The 18,001-nt window shown below is 47.3% G+C and overlaps 1 protein-coding gene across 1 annotated transcript in view; it reads right to left on the bottom strand.

Annotated features, from left to right (window-relative positions):
• Positions 1–18,001, bottom strand: part of IGF2R (insulin like growth factor 2 receptor) — a 98,907-nt gene that overhangs the window by 27,916 nt on the left and 52,990 nt on the right. Inside the window, exons 15-29 of the mRNA XM_036886778.2 lie at positions 17,338–17,485; positions 16,660–16,837; positions 15,916–16,031; positions 15,310–15,478; positions 13,871–14,050; positions 11,367–11,468; positions 10,021–10,122; positions 7,805–8,000; positions 4,925–5,095; positions 4,249–4,392; positions 3,994–4,172; positions 3,625–3,712; positions 2,932–3,147; positions 2,106–2,236; positions 1,736–1,833 (exon numbers count right to left, since the gene is read on the bottom strand). Of these exons, the coding sequence (XP_036742673.2) occupies positions 1,736–1,833; positions 2,106–2,236; positions 2,932–3,147; positions 3,625–3,712; positions 3,994–4,172; positions 4,249–4,392; positions 4,925–5,095; positions 7,805–8,000; positions 10,021–10,122; positions 11,367–11,468; positions 13,871–14,050; positions 15,310–15,478; positions 15,916–16,031; positions 16,660–16,837; positions 17,338–17,485 (2,218 nt within the window). The remainder of the gene's footprint in view (positions 1–1,735; positions 1,834–2,105; positions 2,237–2,931; positions 3,148–3,624; positions 3,713–3,993; positions 4,173–4,248; positions 4,393–4,924; positions 5,096–7,804; positions 8,001–10,020; positions 10,123–11,366; positions 11,469–13,870; positions 14,051–15,309; positions 15,479–15,915; positions 16,032–16,659; positions 16,838–17,337; positions 17,486–18,001) is intronic.

Here is an 18,001-nt window from a genome sequence, read left to right on the forward strand (position 1 = left end):
TGCTGTGCTCCGAAGCACACTGAAAGGTGGTATGGTTCTCTGCAGCTAAGACTTACGAAGTAGAAGAGTTGGGAATCTTTTGGCTTAAACACTTATTTTTCTTCCAAAGGAGAGGGCTAAGTGACACACGCTTATGCCACTCCTCTGCAGGTCCAATCATACTGAGTGATGTTACAATAAGTGATATACACAACATTGTAAATGCTGTCCATTAGCTTTTAATTCTTTAGAATCACCCTATGACTTATGGACTGTTATCGAGTTACCAAATAAAATGCCAATGTTCTAAACCCTGACAAAGAGCCAGCACTGTGTTTGCTGACATTAAGGTGGGAGCAAGGGGAGCACGGGCAGGCAGCACCTGAGGCCCTGCTCTTACATCATGGGAGTAAAGGGACTTTTAAAGGTGTCATAAAAGGAAATAAGAGCTCAAAATAAACTAACATTCTAAAGGTGACCAACAGAGGAAATAAAAATGGAACTAAGAAAAGCAGGATAGGATGGAGCAGAAACTAGCATTCATAAATCACATTTCTCAATTTTTAAGACAAAGATCAATAGACAACATTTGAGGTTGACAAATGGGTATATGCGTCATTTAGAGTCATGAAAGGCTCCAGAAAGAACTACAAGAAGATAGAATCAAGAGTAGAATGAGGCTGGGGTGGGGGTAGCTTAGTTCATTTTACATAATTCTGTACTCGTGAATTTATTACAATCTGTGAACATTAACTTCACAGATAACTCAATTTTCCTTTGACTTAATCCTACTTGGGGGAAAAAAGCTTTATGTACAGAGAGTATCAAAATAATACTCCTCCTACACAAATATCAGAAGGCTGAAGGCAGTCTCAAAAGACATAAAGAGAATGGCTAAGTATACTGGGATATCTACCCAAAGAACAGTTCACATTCATTAGAAATAATAAGTTAATTTGCTTCACATGAAAATGCCTACAAAATGTTAGCAGGTAAATTATGAAATAATAATTTAAAGTCACTACATAAAGATTACTAAATAAATAACTTTAATACATGACCTAAAGCTCTAAATAAAAGGAGTTAACACAACAGGACACAGACCAGAGGAATCGTGGAAATGACTAAATTTGCCCTGGGACAGGATGTAACTCAAGCTGAGTCACTGGACAGAAGAACTGCAATATGTCCCTTAAATATTCAGAACCAAGAAGTCTATTTAGTAATAGTTCCTAGGACAACTATTGAAATTCACAGCGAAGAACTCTACTTTATCCCAGGTGCTGCCAATCACCTAGTTTCAGGAGCGTATTTGAGCCACAGGTGACCAAGATCAGAAGAACCAGTGCCAGCCACCGAGAACCTGCAGGCCAGGCATCACCCCCACCCCAGCGCACGCATCTGTGCCCTCACCCTTCTCCACACTCACTACATCACCGTGCACCCAGACACAAGCAGTGTCTGAGGGAGGAGCAGGGTCCCGTGACATCCAGCTCCCTCTACTCCACTTAACCCACGATTCACACAAGGTTTTCTTTCAGCTCCAATCACATCCCAGTAGGCATCTTAATGCAAAACCATCACCAAATCTCACAGTTGTGAAGGATCTGGCAGCTAATCTAATTTAATCCAAATCCACTTTAATACTAAGGAACCAAGGGTTAGAGAAATCACCTCACTTTCCTTCTGTTCCTTGACCATTATCACCAAAGCAAAATGCTATCAAGTCCAAGAGTCAACACACACATCAACTTACTTGAATGAACATTCGGTCACATCAAAAGGTGGACAGGCATACTGGGTTCGCCACTCAAAAAGGTAGGAGCAATCTGAAGTCTCCTTGAGAAACACCGGCTAGAAAAGTTGAGAGGGACACAGACATAAGACGGGAAACTTCAGTCAGTTTATACTTTGAGTTTTAAGGAAGAAAATAGTGAAGGATTATGTTCATTAAACTCTATACAAATTAATCAAGGTCTCAACATATCATCTGTAAATAATGTGTTTAAACCAAGTTAACCACATTTGATGAGACATGAGAGCAGATCCTTGAATAAAGGCCATGCAACAAGAATGCGGCCAAGCAGCCTGGCAGGCAGGCTTCCCTGTGCGCTGTGGGACCGTACCTTCTGCGTGACCCGGTCACAATAGAAGAAGATGGCTGTGGAGCGCTGGTACACTTTATGACAGGTGTCCCCCCCGGTGTAGTTCATTTTCAACAACCCATTCTCATAAGTCAGCTTTTGAGTAAGGAGACCTGTCAAGAACAAGCTAATTAAAAAGGGAATCAGTGCAGGAAGCCCACTGGTTGCTGTGTCCATCTAACAGACACACCCCATCAAGCTCCCTAAATAAACAGCCAGAAGAGGACGCGTGCGTGGCCAGACCGTTCGCAGTCATGTCGCACTACAGAAGAACAAACCTGGCCATGTGGCCATGCTACAAACCAACCACGGGAACGACACTGCGCAGACAGTCCCAGCCTGGTCAGCTAAGAGGATGTCACTTCCTCTCCACAGCAACCTAGAGCTGCCCATGTACACACCACATGAGCTACTTCTTTAAAATTATTATCACTTGCCCAGCTACTGAGACAGCATGATGACCAACTGCCTGCCCTACAAGTTTTACAGCCAAACCCTATGCTAAATAAGCGCACTTTGACTCAATTCTAGAAAGTACTACCTCAGAACACCCATTACTGGCTAGTTCAGCACGATCTAATGTTGCAATACGGAAAAGAAAGATGTTCTACAATCAGTAAGAATAAAACAAGCTGTAACAACACTTGTCTGTACATATTCTGTGTAAGAAAATCAAGTGAAATCAGAAACATCATTAGTATGTTGTTTAACTAGAAAAGATCATTCTTTCTACTCAAGAATCAACGTAACACCTTCAATTTGTAATTCCATTCTTTTGCAACAAGAACAGAAGAAAAAATCATGGTACCTGCTACTTTGTGAAAGCCCTGTGGTCCCCGCTTTTCCTGGCATGAGGAGATCACCTTGGACCTGTCATCAGTTGGGCAGACGCCGGAGGACAGCTGTCCACAGACCCGGAAGTAATAGGTGTATTCCCCAGCACTCACGATAGTATCATTCACGGCAAGAGGTTTCAGGTCATACAAGTTACCGTGCCTTGGGTCTTTGACCTCACAGTTTTCTCCTTCAAGAGCATACAAGAAGTGATGAGCGACTGCAGTTACACACACGTTCACACTCTCAGGCAGAAAGTTACACAGATCTTAATCAGGTAAGTACTGTTAAAACAGGCATTAAAATTTCTACATTATTTCACTTTGTACACATAATACAAATTGCCTGGCAAACAGCTTTCTAGAAAAGCCTAAGTCACAGAATGAAGATTCTCTTAGTCAAACAAACAAAACAAAACAAAACAAAAACACGTTAATGTTTTCAAATTTTATGAGAAGCCAATAACTCATCAATCCAGGTAGGTGAAGAAAACATCACTGAAGTCAGCAATGTAGTAGAGTAAAAAAACTCAAGGATAAGAAATTCTCCACCGACTAATAAGCATTTTATGACCATGTATGAGGCCATTATTACAGGGTTTCATATCTGAAGTGTGGTTGAGAATGGCTGCTACTTCAGCCATTAGAGGGCAGGACCCAGGTCTCACCTTGCACTCTGACAACAGGGCAGGCTTCCACTGTTCTCCAGACAAACACATACTCACAATCATCCTGAAGCTGAAATGTTGGTGATCCCTGTAACAGGAACCAACAACAGCTTATTTTTTCACTTCCTTTTTAAATCAGTCATAAGGTAGCCACAATTAATGTCCAACTTCCAACCCCCATGAGAAAAATATGACGCACTTAATTAAACATGTAAGATCTGAAGGAAAACACTACATTCTAGTCCACCCTATTAAAGGCCTAAAACCCATGGAAACACAGGCACATTTTAAATTAGAGGATTCAGAGGTTAAAGGGAAACGGGAAATGGAACCACAGCCAGGCAAGACATTGTTCACCAGCACACGCACCAAAGTCTGAGCACATTCAAATGTTATCCTGGTGGAGAAGCGCTGCTGGTTTCCACACCTGTCGCCGTTGACATAGACAATACTCAGGGATCCGTTAGCTGTAGCTTGAGGACTTATCTGCACCATGCCCAGGTTCCAGCTGCTGTCTTCAGACACCAGGCAAGACCCTACCGCACTGCCTAAAAGAGCCAGAAATTCAGGTGGGGTGGGGAATAGGAGGGAAGACAGAACTTGAGTCAAACGCTCTAAGCTCACCACGGCATCCAGGAATATATGAGAGAGGACTGCAAACACTCAAATAGAAAGTTCTCTTTTTTCCATCAGCCGAGGTGTCAACAGCAGTCCAGGGCTTCTTGACTTTGTTTAAGCCACTCAGATCATACTCATTTCCAGCAAGGTCTGAAACAATGGAAACACACCATGTACCCTCAGCTCTTTTGTCAGCTTTGAGCACCACCGTTCAATCCTGACTGAAGACCGATTATGCGCAGACCTAAAATAAGAGGAAATGAGGAGATCTGCACGAAGCTGAGAGGCTCTGCCTACAGAAACAGACACCTGCTCTGATCCTCAACACTGCCCTTTGAAAGTAACACCACTGATGTGGAGATGCAGTACACCTTACAGAGCTTTATGGTTCTTTCCTGTTTTTTTTCCCAAATACGCTACTCTGATAGTGTGCGTAATTTTTTCCCCCAAGTTTTATTTGTTCTTAAGCAGCTTCTGATTCCAAAATATACTTTAAAACCATTAATTATATATGCATATTCTCAAGAGAAACACTGCAACTCTAAGCATCATCAAGGAACATATGTAGCACAGACATCATGCTGCCTGTAAAATTAAACACACGCCACACATGCACTGACATGTGCACACACACAAACACACCCTTGACCAGCCTCTTAATTCCTAGTCCTGTCGGCCTTACCTGTGACTTGGCAATCCACTGGAGAAGGTACACAGGCCAATGAAGTTTCAAACTCAAATACAGTGTTTCGGATCCCCAGGCTAGAGTCAATGTCTTGATGCAGGAATTTGGGGTTTCCAGGGTAAACATCATCATTGCAGACAAAGCGGATAATAAAAGTATCAGCATTCCCTGAGGAACAGGAAGGCCAGAGTTTGTGAAACCAAGCAGCAAGCACGGCAAAGGCCAAATGTGCAATGCGGCATCTGGACAATGCTACAGGTAGGGACAGACTCACAGCTGCCTCTAAAACACGGACATCACAGTGCTGGGTACTTCAAAGGACCCGATTAACTACAGAGTGGTCACAGTCATTGCAACAGTGACCTACACAGTGATGGGTTTACACCGTGAACCGAATGTCCTGACATTCTCTTATTCCAGAAAATATGCAAATACAACATCCACTTATCAATCCAAACATTAGAAAACAATATAATTGTCCTTTACTGGTTTTTTCAAACAGTAGGTTTCTACTACACACAGGTATAAAACAAACAGAAGAAACCCTTGCCCTTCCAGAACTCCCATTCCAGTCCAGCTGCCCCAACCATAAGCAAATTAAATGCCATCTGCAGGCTGCTGGATAATGGGAAGCATGATGAAGGCAAATGCAGCAGGGGCCAGGCCTAAGAAACCCCAAGGGCAGTGGGGACAAGGTGTGACAATTTCAAACACAGTGGCCGGCCTCACTGAGAAGGTGACACCTGAGCTAATACTTGAAGAAGGTGAAGAAATGAAGTGTGGCCATCTTGAGGGAAGAGCATTTCACACAGGGCGAACAGCAAGGGCAAAGGCTCAGGGGTGGAGGGTGGGCCTCAAGGTTTCAGAAACGGGTGGTCAGTTGGACTGAATGAGACTGTGGTGGCTGATCCCCCTGGAGAGGCAGCACTGGCTTCCACCCTGCATGCGCGGGGCCCCTGCAGGGGCTGAGCTGGAGGTGACGTGATCTAACCCTTAATTTACCACTCTATGTTAACAGCCTCTTTGGGGGGCTGGAACAGAGCTGGGCAAGGGCAAACCTGGCCAGCCAGCAAGAGGGTGCCTGCAGTAGCAGGGGAGCACGGCGTGTGCAGGGCCAGACACTGCACCTAGTGCAGGATCCGCAGGCATCAGCCCCCCTCAAGCCCAGAGGTGGCGGGTTCTGCTACCATCCTCACTAACACAGGTAGAAACTGAAGCAAAGGCATGTTAAGTCACAAGCAAAGGTGGCACTGCTGTCAGGGCTGGTTACGTGAATGAGCTGAGGCCTGGCTCCACACCAAGCTGTGAACATATGCTAGCAGCCACATAGCCACAGGTCACCTAAGGGACACAGGATTCACTTCCAAATCAGAGCAAGAGAAATAAATTTTATATAAATGCCTGATCTGTTTCATTTTAAAACAATGCTCTGAAACCGGACAGCGGAAGAATTATGAGAGAATGAATTGTGTTACTTTCTGGATGCTGAGTTGGCAGTGGCTCACTCCATGACCAAGAGCTCAAGAGCTCCTACCTATAAAACAGAGGGCTACCCTCCTGGCCCTGCTCATCAGCTCTCTAACCCACTAAAGCTACCTCCCTGTGACTTCTGTCTGGTCCAGATCCTCCCCAACAAATGATACAGAACAAGCCTGACGTCTTATCTGAAGGTCAGCCTTCCTAAGACCTAACAGCAGCCCCCAGACCCATGATTTGTCCTTGAAGTTAAAAAGATCCCCAATTATTAAATGGCAGTTCACAGGAATCCTGAAATTATTCCTTCAATGTCCTATAGTTTTCTTCCTGGTGTGTTATGAGTTTGCAGTATCTATTAGCTTGAGGCATGATGCACAAAATTAACAGATGTATGACATGTCACAAATCCAAGAGAGCAAACCCATCTCCCAACCATCTCCCACTCCTTCCAGAAACTGGCTTCTACTGATATCATCTAAGATAGCATTAGTATTTTAGGCAACCAATATTACACGACTGCCATCTCCCAAGTTTGCCAGACATGGTGGGAAGAGCACAGGTTTAGAAGTCAGACAAACGTGGACTCAAATTTCAGCCCTGCTGGCTTACTAGCTGTGTGATACTGGGCAAATTACTGCACCTCTGCGGGCCTCCATTTCCTTCCCTGCAGAACAGAAATGCATTCACTGGCAGGCCAGGATTAGAACAGAATTAGAATGAAGAGGCCTAGATCCTAATCCTGACTGCCTACCAATGAGCTACCGGCACTGTCCAGGGTACAGGGCCTTCCAGGACCTCGTATGAGGGGCAAGACACACAGGGCTGGTGAGGAAATCAGCCAGCTAATGTACACGCAGCATTTAGCACAGGACACGCTCAGTCCACGGCAGCTGCTACTCCACCACCACTAGCGTCCCAAAGGTTTGGAACTTGGCCTTGCACTTCATGATACCAAAAGCTGTAACAGTTTCTGCTGCACAACACAGCTACAGAAAAGAGCGGAAACGCTGGTGAATCTGCATTTAAAGGTACAATAAAGATTGCGTGGAAGAACGAGAGAAAAGAAACTTAAGAGAAAAACAGAGTATTTCATTGTCTTTACCCATTCCTCAGTTTGTACCTAAAAGACCAAAGAAGAGGGAAAACATTCTGTGTCAGCCATCCAAAGGGCTGATGGGAGACAGCTGAGGAGCGGCAAGCAGGGGGGCAAACAGGGATCTAGGATCCATGCAACCTCCTCAGTTACAGGATGACATTCAGAGGTCTCGGGGAACGTAAGGGGACGTGGAAGGGTGGGGCACGCGGTCAGGGTGTAAGAGCCCTTACATCACAACCTCAGAAAGTTCACAGTCATAGCACCACCACTTGTTAGGTACAAAAACAACAGGGTTCTGAGCTCACCTTTGGCAAAGGAACGAGGCCCTTTGTAAGTCAGAGTTATAAAGCCCTCGGTGGACAGCTGGAGACTTTTCTCTAATCCAACCGGCCTTTCTGGCTTCAGATTCTTTAGCTCTTCTGTCTGGGTTTCTGCCTCACAGCCGGAAGCTGGCTTCCCATTGAAGGTGCCACAGACTGGCATTGTGCCACACACATTAAACTGCAGGCAAGACAAGAACCACACATACAAACTCAGGCTCTGTAATTTGCCACAAACAAGAGCCCTGGCAACTCACACTGCGCCAATCTACCCAGTTATTCAGGTTACCAACTTCCCCATATTTGGGCAGTTAAATCCCAAAGTTAGTACACAAAGCAAAAATTAAAGTCTGAATGGCAATGCATTTGCCTCTAAGACTCAATTTGCATTTATAGAGCCCTTGTCTCTAAATGCAGAGATGTATTACACCCATGTAACAGAGGAAATACATGTAATCCACAATTTTACAGTACTTTTGATATTAGAGAAAGCATGCACAGGTGGAGTCACATTAATTAGAAGTAAGTATTGTGTGATATCCCCGTAGTTCCTGAAGATATCAACATCATTCCGTTTAATTTCAGTTCACTGTCACTGCAAAAAGGAAGTAGAGCACGCTCTTCATATGAAGACACAGGAAGTATTCTTCACACAAAGACACACAAAGCCTTCTCTGTATTTGTTTATGAGCAATGTATACAAAATTAAGGTCTACGTATATGAAGTTCTTAAAGACCAAAGTTTCCTACTTAGGAAATGGCCAATTAGGACGACCCCCACATAGGTGCCTGCAGCCATGTGTGCCACGGGCAGGAGGCAGGACCCCTTTCCTGCTTGCACGATCTCACCTGGACATTAACCACAGAGCCAAGAGAAGCCTGGGCTTGCTCTGCAATGCTGTGGGCACTGATCGCCCTGGCTGCCCACACCTGCAGGCCTCCCAAGCAGGGGTGTTCAGGCACCTTTAGAGATGTGTCACTTGGCAGCTTCAGCAGCATGGGGAGGCCACCAGGAATACAGGGGACAGGTGAGTCCAGCTGGATGGGGTGGCAAGGGTGTGATCCCAGGTAGTCAGCTGGTGGGTAGAGGGGTCCTAAACATATAGCTCTCCTGGCAGCAACTGGCTGTGTGACCTGTCTCCCAGGGTCTAATGCACCACCTGCCACCTCCTAACACCACTGCAAGGGCACAAGACAAGGCCTCTCTTGCCTGCTTCTAGCATGTTCTCAGGGGGTTCATCTCTTCTAGCATGTTCTCTGTATGGTTCAGCAAGATTCCTGTCTGCCTCACACTTGTACAGGCAGGCAAACACACTCTCACCTATTACAAACCTATTATAAACCACCTAGTATGGACTGAACTCCAAGGTAGCAATATTTTGGAGGGAGGAAGAGGGGTGGCAAGTCAAAGTGCTCTGAGTGACCAAGTCTATTCTCCTGGGCTTTGGAGTAAGCTGTATGCTCTTTTGCACGGGCTGTACCTCCAAAGGGCCCCGCAGCATTACATTTTTACAGGACATCTAATCCCCACTTCCTATTTTCAAGATTATTCTCCTCTTCCATCCAATGTGGACTTGCTACAAGAATTTAAATAAGCCAAAACAAAAGTTTTTTTTAAAGCTTTCTCCCTTTGTAGCAGTGCTCATTTTACGACAGAATAGCATTACTGTGGAGAAGCTCCACCTTGCTGTTCACATACCATCAGGGCGATCCACGAAGGAAGTGCTATCAGAAGATTCTAGAACACAGCCACTCAGGTTGTTTCCCTTTTACAGATGAATCTAATCACCATTTCCTCCTGACTAGTGATTCTTAAACTCCAAAGGCATAGAATCACCTGGGGGTTTATTAAATTGCTGGGTCCACCCCAGGAGAATTTCCATTTCTAACAAGTTCCAGGAGAGGCTGATGCTGCTGGTGTGGGGGCCACCACTCTGAACACAGAGCAGCAGGTTAGCAAAAACTTATTTCCTGAAAAATGACATCCTCCTGTCTGCACCCACCAGGGGAGGCAGGGGTGATGGTTTTACCCGTTTCCCCCTTAAACCTGGACTTTATCCTCTCTTCCCGGATGAGATCTGCCTTCAGTGCCCTGGGCATGTCCTGAGGACACCCGCCTCCCGAGTGGCCAGCTGCAGGTGACTTTACTGCACATCCTTCTTATTCCAAAGCAAACCAGAAATTCATCACATAACTCTTACCAGAAAAGTCTTCCCAATGCCCGAGACCACGTATCCTTGGGAACTGTTTAGGAGGTTAAGATCGAACACAAACCCACTGTTTGGATCCCTCATAGAACAGGCCTGTAGGAACAAAGGGGGAGAAGACACATTCCAACTCCACGAGAACACAGCAAATGCAGAGCATCTCCAAAGCCTGCACACAAAGACCTCACATGTGCTTCTCCACGGACTTTGAACTCTCTCAGCAAAGCCCTGTGCACACTTCCAGCCCCTCCGGGTACAACACTGACGTCTGCCCAAGTGGGATCCCAAGCCCAGAGATTAATCTCACCCGAAAGCTCTTTAGGTACTACATTTGCCTGAATAAGACACCACTCCTGGCCTCTGAGGGAAAAGTTAGGAGGGACCACAGTAGCCCATAAATAATTTTTTTAAACTATTTTTTAAAAGTTGGTTTAAGTGCTCCATGAAAGGGAATGAGGGAAGGATGACAAGGTGCCGCACCGCCCCTGCTCCTCTTCCAGGAGGTGTCATGACCTTACCCCACCACCCATCTTTTTTCTGCCACATCCCCACATGCTGGGGAAGAGCACCAGCCAGAGCCCTGGAAAGCACTGGCTGACTGGGCTGCGCAGCCCTCCCCAGGCCCCACGAGCCGGGGCCCTGAGCTGGGAACACTGGTTTAGGTGAGCCTGGGCTCCGTGATCAAATGCTCTGCGGCTTGGCAGAGATTTCTAAAAGGGAGGGAGGCAAAGAAAGTCCCGTCGTACATAGGATACCCAGGGCCACAAAAACCACAGTGGGAGGTCAGAGAACATATCCGGAGCGGCATGCCACAGACGCACTCACACGACGGCAAGAGGGCGTCAACGACAAGGCCAGAGTGCGGGATGAGCCTGGGAGGGTGGCAGGCATGCCGCTGAGGCAGGGGAGATGGCAGGGACTAGGGGGACATGGCCAGAATCAGAGCATTAAGACCTTAGGTAACACTGAATCACTAGCTGTACACAGGTGACAGGGCACTGAAGGGTTCTAGGTGTGAGAGTGATCTCTATGGGGATGGAGAACCCCAGAGCCTACTGGGGTGCCCCTGCACCATGAGTGGGCAGTGGGATGGGGAAGACGGACGGCAGATGCAGTAATCAGGGAGCAAGACTGAGGGTCCTGGCTCCCATCCCAACATCTGGGAGCTGGGGTGGGTGAGGAATGCAGGACGACTTCTAGACGCCAGCTGTCAACACAGAGGAAACGGAGCTCCAGTAACAGATTCAGGGGCACGAGGACAAGTGGGGAGAGTGGGGCCAGGACGGCCAGGCGGGAATGACCAGGGCCGCTCACAAGAGGCCCCGGCACCGCACACCTACCTGGTCTGTGTCTGCTGCTGTCTGGACAGGACAGGCGGCCTCTGTGTTCCACAGGAAACTGACCACACACTCCCAACTGAGAGAAAATATGGGGTGGGTGTTCTGAAAGGTCAGATCCAAGATAACAGTCAATACAAGAAGAGAACTCAATCTAACCAAAAGAGTATCAGCCCAATACAGAAAAATAGCTAAACTCTATTGAACATTTATTATGTGACAGTTATATTATATGCTGGGTGCTTAGTGGGCATTATTTAATTATAATTTAATGCCCTCATTATTCCTGTTAAGGAGGTATTATCTCTTAAGCATGGATGTTAATAAATTTACCTGAGGTTACACCAGCAACAGATGGTAGAGCTGGGATCCATGCCTAGCTTGAGTCCAAGCCCATGCTTTTTGAAAAACGCTCCACACCAAAAGGGTAGAATGCAAGAAGCCAGATACAAGAGACTACGTATGTCTGAGTTCACCTGTGCAAGCTCAGACACAGGCAAAACTGACCTATGGTGTCAGAGGACAGGGCAGGGGTGAGGAAGTGGCCAGAAGGGGCACCAAGGGCCCTTGCGATGGGGCTAGTGTTCTGTTTCAAGAGCAGGGTCTGGTTGCACAGGTGGTTTCCATCTGTGAAAATTCATCCAGCTGTTAACAGCTTGTGATCTGAGCGTGCACCAATAAACGTCCCAGACGACGTGCCCTCCTACCTCCCATGAGAGCATCGCACCAGCACTGATGGCAGCTCAGACAGTGTTTACCGCCACTGTGCACTGCAGTGAGTTTTAATAATATTTCTCAACTGAGTCTCACAATGGCCCTGTGAACAAGGCTCTGCAATTACCATCTGTATACAGACAAGAACACAGGCCCCGAGAAGAGCCTGCCTGGGCGAAGGGAATGGTGGTCATCAGCCCGCAAGCCCGGGCTTTGCCCACGCGGCACCTCTGCCGGAGCCTGCGCCCTCTAGCCTCAGTCAGAAACACACCATCCCTTCTGCCTCACACAGTGGTCATGAAAAGTAACCACTTTAACCACACAAGTTCTGTGACTTGCAGAACTCTCGGTGGATGTGACCTTTATTCACTCAGCATCTCCTGGGTGTACGGTATGTACCAGGACCCATATAAGTGCTGACCGAGTGACAATGTGAAATTGCTCAAAAAACAACAAAACACTGGCCAAGTGAGGTGTCACAGGCAAGTTAACAACTAAGGGTCCCAGAGAACTTGCTGGAACGGTCCAGTATCTCCATGGCAACCAGAAACCAGAGGGGAAGGGGAGGTGGACTAGGCTCAGGGCAGGGGAGGCGGATGCGCCGCGGCAGCAGCCAGGGCCAGCTCGGCAAGCAGGCTTCCTGAAACTGAGGGAGGCGAAGGGGAAACCAAGCCCAGGTTGCCCCAGGAGCCAGGTTTAGTGTCTGCAGTTCAGTTCTGAAGGCCTCCTGCACAGCCTGGGCCCATGCCCCACCAGCTGGCAATCTCCATCCCTACCAGAAAGACTCTGAACTCTAAAGAAACCATCTCTTGGAAAAAATGTGTATTGGCCAATGACAGACAGAACTTGGGGTCTCTAAGTGGAATGTGAGGAGTGGATATGTTTTGCTAGCTCATCTTGATGAAGCTGAGCAGCTGTAACAGATGCTTAAAAAGTATAACTGACCTTTTTAAATAATTTATTTGATAACAAACATGAATTCCCTTATTTGCACTCCACATTCAGCTAAGAGTTTGGCAGCTATTTGAAAAACACATAGCCTGGGTGCAGACATAAAACTCCAGGTAAAAAAGTGTTGGGTTTGGAGTAACAAAGTTCAGAAAATGGATACTGGTGATGGGTACACAACAGTGTGAATGTACTTCACAGGACTGAACTGTACACCTAAAAACAGTTAAAATGGTCAATTCCATGTTATATATTTTTTGCCACAATTTTTTTTAAAGCAATTGGGACAATACATAATGACCCCAAAGCATTTTTATTTGGAGTTTTCTGTTCTGTCCTGGAGAGGAGCTCAGGGCCAAAAGCAATCTCTATCACCTTCTCTACTTCAGGGCCTTAATTTCTTATTCCTGCTTTGCCCACATATTACACATACATCCCTCATGGGCCTGAGCTGCCCCGAGCCTCCGGTGGCTCATCTATGACCTTCGGGCTTGGACTGAACTATCTTTAAGAACCACTCTGCTTCCGTGTCCTCACAAGAGACGAGAAGGGCAACACCTGTGCTCCTCAGAGGACTCCGTGCACAGAGTGCTGAACAGCGCCTGCCACAAAGCCAGCAGCACCAGCTCAGGCCTGACCTTCAGAAAGGCTGGCCACAAAGGCACTGCCACGACGCTCCTCACCTCCTCACATTGAGGGCTCATGTTGACCCACAGCATGATTAAGAGCAAGCTAACTCCTCCATCCACCCCTGGCTCATTCATCCGTTAGAAGCCACAGCAGGGGGTACTGGTCCCAAAGGAACTCAAAGCAAGCCAGGTCTTCACTGACTAGCAGTCCCTTACCAGGCTGCCCCTGGAGCAGATGAGGTGGATGCGGGTAGTGTAGGTGGTCAGTCTCCCGTCACTCATGGTGCAGGCAGAGCCATTCACATACTCCAGGAGAAGGCTGCCGCTGTCCTCCACCACAGGGCCCGTCTTTGCGATTCCCAGGTTACTGATGGTGACTGCCTCAGAAAATGAGCCCTGGAAACAGACATGCAAGGTTTTCCCTCTGAGGACACAGCCACTTCTTAGTTGCTAACCCAGCCAACTTCTGTCATCTGCGGTAGCTGTATTCTATGAAGTCTGCCACCAGGATTGAATATGCAAATGCTAAGCCATCATTCCGGGGGGAATGGGTACCTATCTGGGCACTTGTCTCACAGACATTATGATCTGAAATCCTAAGAACAACTCATGCTGGTAGTTTCCATCTTCTTTATTTTACAAAAGGAAAAACAAGATGCAGACATGCTAAGTGACCTGAGGCTGGCACACAAACAGGCATCAGAGGTGGGGCGCAAACCCTATCCACCCGGTTGGGAGCCAGGAGCTCCTGGCACTGCCCTGTCCCCACACATCTCTAGCCTCTGGTTGTCTTGGTAGGGGGCTGAGACAAGATGGCAGAGTCAGAGTGATGCCTGTCCCACCTCAGCTGGGGACGTGCCCATCAGCCGACTCTGCACACATCCACAGATGACTGAAGACACTGCGGGCACTGGTTTGGGGTCACAAGTCAGAGTCAGCAAGCAGGGGAGCTCACAGACAGAACCCATGAATAATGAGGAAGACTGTATTTAAGGCCATTGTTCCAACAAAGGGCATGCACGCGTGTACACACATACACAGGCACATGCTCACACAATGGGGAGCTTAATTCTTAACCACCAGAGCACACTCGCCAGTTTCCTTTAAAACACCTGCTGGGTAAAATGTGCCAGGTAAAGTACATTCCGACACACTATTTTTAAAGCACATATATGTCTTTAAGATGCACTGTCTGTGAGGAAATATTCCAAAGTGCTGGCAGTAACTGCGTTCAGCCGGGTGATGAAGTGCAGCTCAGCTTCCCCAGTGAGAGCGGCACGTAGATCTAGTGCATCTACACCAAATCTCTGAGCTGGTCCCTCCCCACATCAGCAAGAAGCAAGAACTTTGGAAGCAAAAACTGTTCTTTAAAGATGTCTGCTGATCACTCAAAGACACGCCTCAATTCAGGTTAGACCCCCAATAAGAAGCGCCGCTGCTCTGTACTGTGATCAGAAGTCACCGACACCAAGCCGCTCTGCGCAGCGAAACTGGCTCACCATGGTCACATCTGGGGCAGGTGAGTTTACACTGATGCCCTGGTTCCTGTGCAGCAGGCAGGCCTGCTTTGATCTGGGAATCCCGAAATAACCGCCTCCACCCAGCAAGGCGTGGGCTCCGTAGGCTGCACAAGATGACAGGGGCAGCAGACTCACTTGATTGTTCTCATACTTCATCTGGCAAGCTGACGTGTACCGATCACAGCCTGGCACGGGGTTCAGAGGCCGACACACATTTATGTAGTACTTCCTCCAGGTGCTGTGCTCTCCTGCATTGTCCATGGCATACCAATTTCCTCCACGACTGCCTTCCGCCTTTGCTAGACTAAAATTTCAAAGCAAATGCGTGCTCTTAATGCTTACAGACTTCAGTCTGACAATTCATTTCTAAGTAGGTAGAGAAACATAGAATGAAACACATGCTACCAAACCACCACAAAAGCTGCCGTGACTATCTCAACCTTCCCTGACCTTGGCATGCAGCAGATGTGGCACTGGCTCCCCAACCCCACCTCCATAATGGCAGTCATTGTTTTAAAACAACACAGCTGAAGACTAAGAACTGACCTCACAAAAGCTCTCCTGACCTATATTAGCATTTATTCTGCTTAAAATTCTCCCTCTCTTGATCAGAACCCCCAGAGCTAACATGACTCCCTATCATCAACTCAGTTATGGGCTCACCAGCAAGGCCAAAACAACCTCAGCTCTACTCTGGACCAGGCCATGGTCACAGCCACGGCCAGCTACCCCCAGCCTCACCTGGAGAGGTCGTACTGCTCCAGGGTGGCAGGATCAGTCACCACACACTCCAGGGGCTCCTCTGGGCAGGCATAACTAGTGTACCACCGAAAGTTGTAGGTAGAGTTATCTTCCTCCTACTCCCATGACAGGAACAGAAACGGGAAGGGACAGTGAAGAGAAAGGGAAATGTTCGGCAAAGCCAGCATTTAAAAAAATGACAGCGACTTTTTTTTGTAAACAAAACTGTTGGAAAGATGTTTACTTTGCCCATCTCATTCCATTTTTATTAAAAGGAAGTTTGCCTAGTAATAAATTGAGATGGAAATCTAGCCTCTGTTAAGTGGGAAAGAGGGATGATTTTTTAGGCATTTGCATGTTTCATACCCAAAACCAACAGGGTTGTGGGCTATCACTGAGGTGTGTGGCCCATTGACTAAACAGCTCAGCAATGAATGCTGCCTATACCCCGGCAAATCTAACAGGATTAATTAAAATCACAGATGATCTGGCCAGGAAACCAGACTAATAATAGCTCTGCTTCTAATCAAAGGGCCCTAAGTGGGCTCCACAGAAGTCCTGGGGAGCCAGACAGCCTGGCAGCTTATCCCCAGGGGCATCGCAGCGACCTCACCCATGGCTAGAATCCCTTGTCACTCCAGAATAGCCACGAGCCCTCCAGCCTTTCTGAGATGGACGCCCTCCCCCACCTTCGGCCTCGTCAGCACGAGGCACACATGCCTGCTCACACAGCCCAGTTCCTACCTGGTACTCAGGGACACCTACTCCAGCATCTCGGTCACAAAGAAAGGTGATCTGTGTCATTCTTGGTGTGTGCTTCTCATTATTATAGGGCGAACCATCTTTGTAGTTCAACTGGATCATCCCATCGTAATATGAAAGTTTAGCATTGCTCAGTCCCAAGTTCCAAGCCTTCTTATCACTAAAACCAACCAACCAATGTATCTCAGAAAAGACCCCAAGACCAGAACATCACTGCAAGGCTGTGACACTGAGGCGATGGCCAACGAGCAGTGTGGGGAGCAGCCACTGGGACCCAGGCTGCAGATTGCCCTGGCCCCAAAATTTCTAAGCGGAGGGTGGGAGGGTGGAGATGAGAGGACAACCCCGCCCCCACATCTGCCCTCAGCACAGCTTCCTTCATTTGACCTAGAGCTATACTAAATGGAGAAACATGTGCCATCTGACAAGTGAGAAGCACACCACACAGTACTTTGGAAGTCCACTCTCCCGTCAAGGGGGCGGCCTGCTCCTTCTCTGGGAAATTCAACTCCAAGCATCCCGTTTTTAGGACAGGTCTTCTCAGTGTTTAATTGCCTGTCCTAAGGCAATGATGGTGGTAGGGGCACACCTGCTCCTGAACGAGGCATTTGTCAGCACAGGTGCCTAAGCACAGAATTCCAGCTGAGAAGAGTCACTTGCCTTTTTGCTACCTGGCAGGCCCCCGAGTCCTGCTGGCAGGGGCTTCCAGACACCGGACCACAGACGTTTATATAAAAGTCATACTTCTTGGTCTCAATTTTGTAGCTGCCATTCTTCTTTGTGAGCAGTGACAAATCAAAAGAAAATCCTAAAGGAGTAGAAACAATCTAAGCATGGAAGTTCAACTGGACCACAGTCAAGAAGGGGGTCCTTACTCTGTGGCATCTTACACTGATGGACAGTGACTTCAATGGGGCATGGGGGGGCACTTGATAATATGGGTGAATGTAGTAACCACAATGTTTTTCATGTGAAACCTTCATAAGAGTGTATATCAATGATACCTTATTAATAAATAAATAAATAAATAAATAAATAAGAAAGAAAGAAGGGGGTACTGAGCTCAAAGCTTCCAGGAGAGAGACTTCCAAGGAACTGCCCAGGGCAGGGCAACCGGAAGGGAAGAAAATATACTCTTTCCTCCAGGACTTTGCACCAGAACTGCAGTGACCTTTCCCCTGGAGATGGGCCCACCACCACCATTCCCCTACTGTGTTCCCCTAAAAACCTTTTCAAAGCACATAATTGATGGTCGAATCAACAACCAGGACGTTCAAAATGGGATGACCACAATACAATGGTCTTGAAAAGCCTCTCTGAGGTG

Source organism: Manis pentadactyla, chromosome 12 (genome assembly GCF_030020395.1).
Source record: "Manis pentadactyla isolate mManPen7 chromosome 12, mManPen7.hap1, whole genome shotgun sequence".
Classification (NCBI taxonomy): domain Eukaryota; kingdom Metazoa; phylum Chordata; class Mammalia; order Pholidota; family Manidae; genus Manis; species Manis pentadactyla.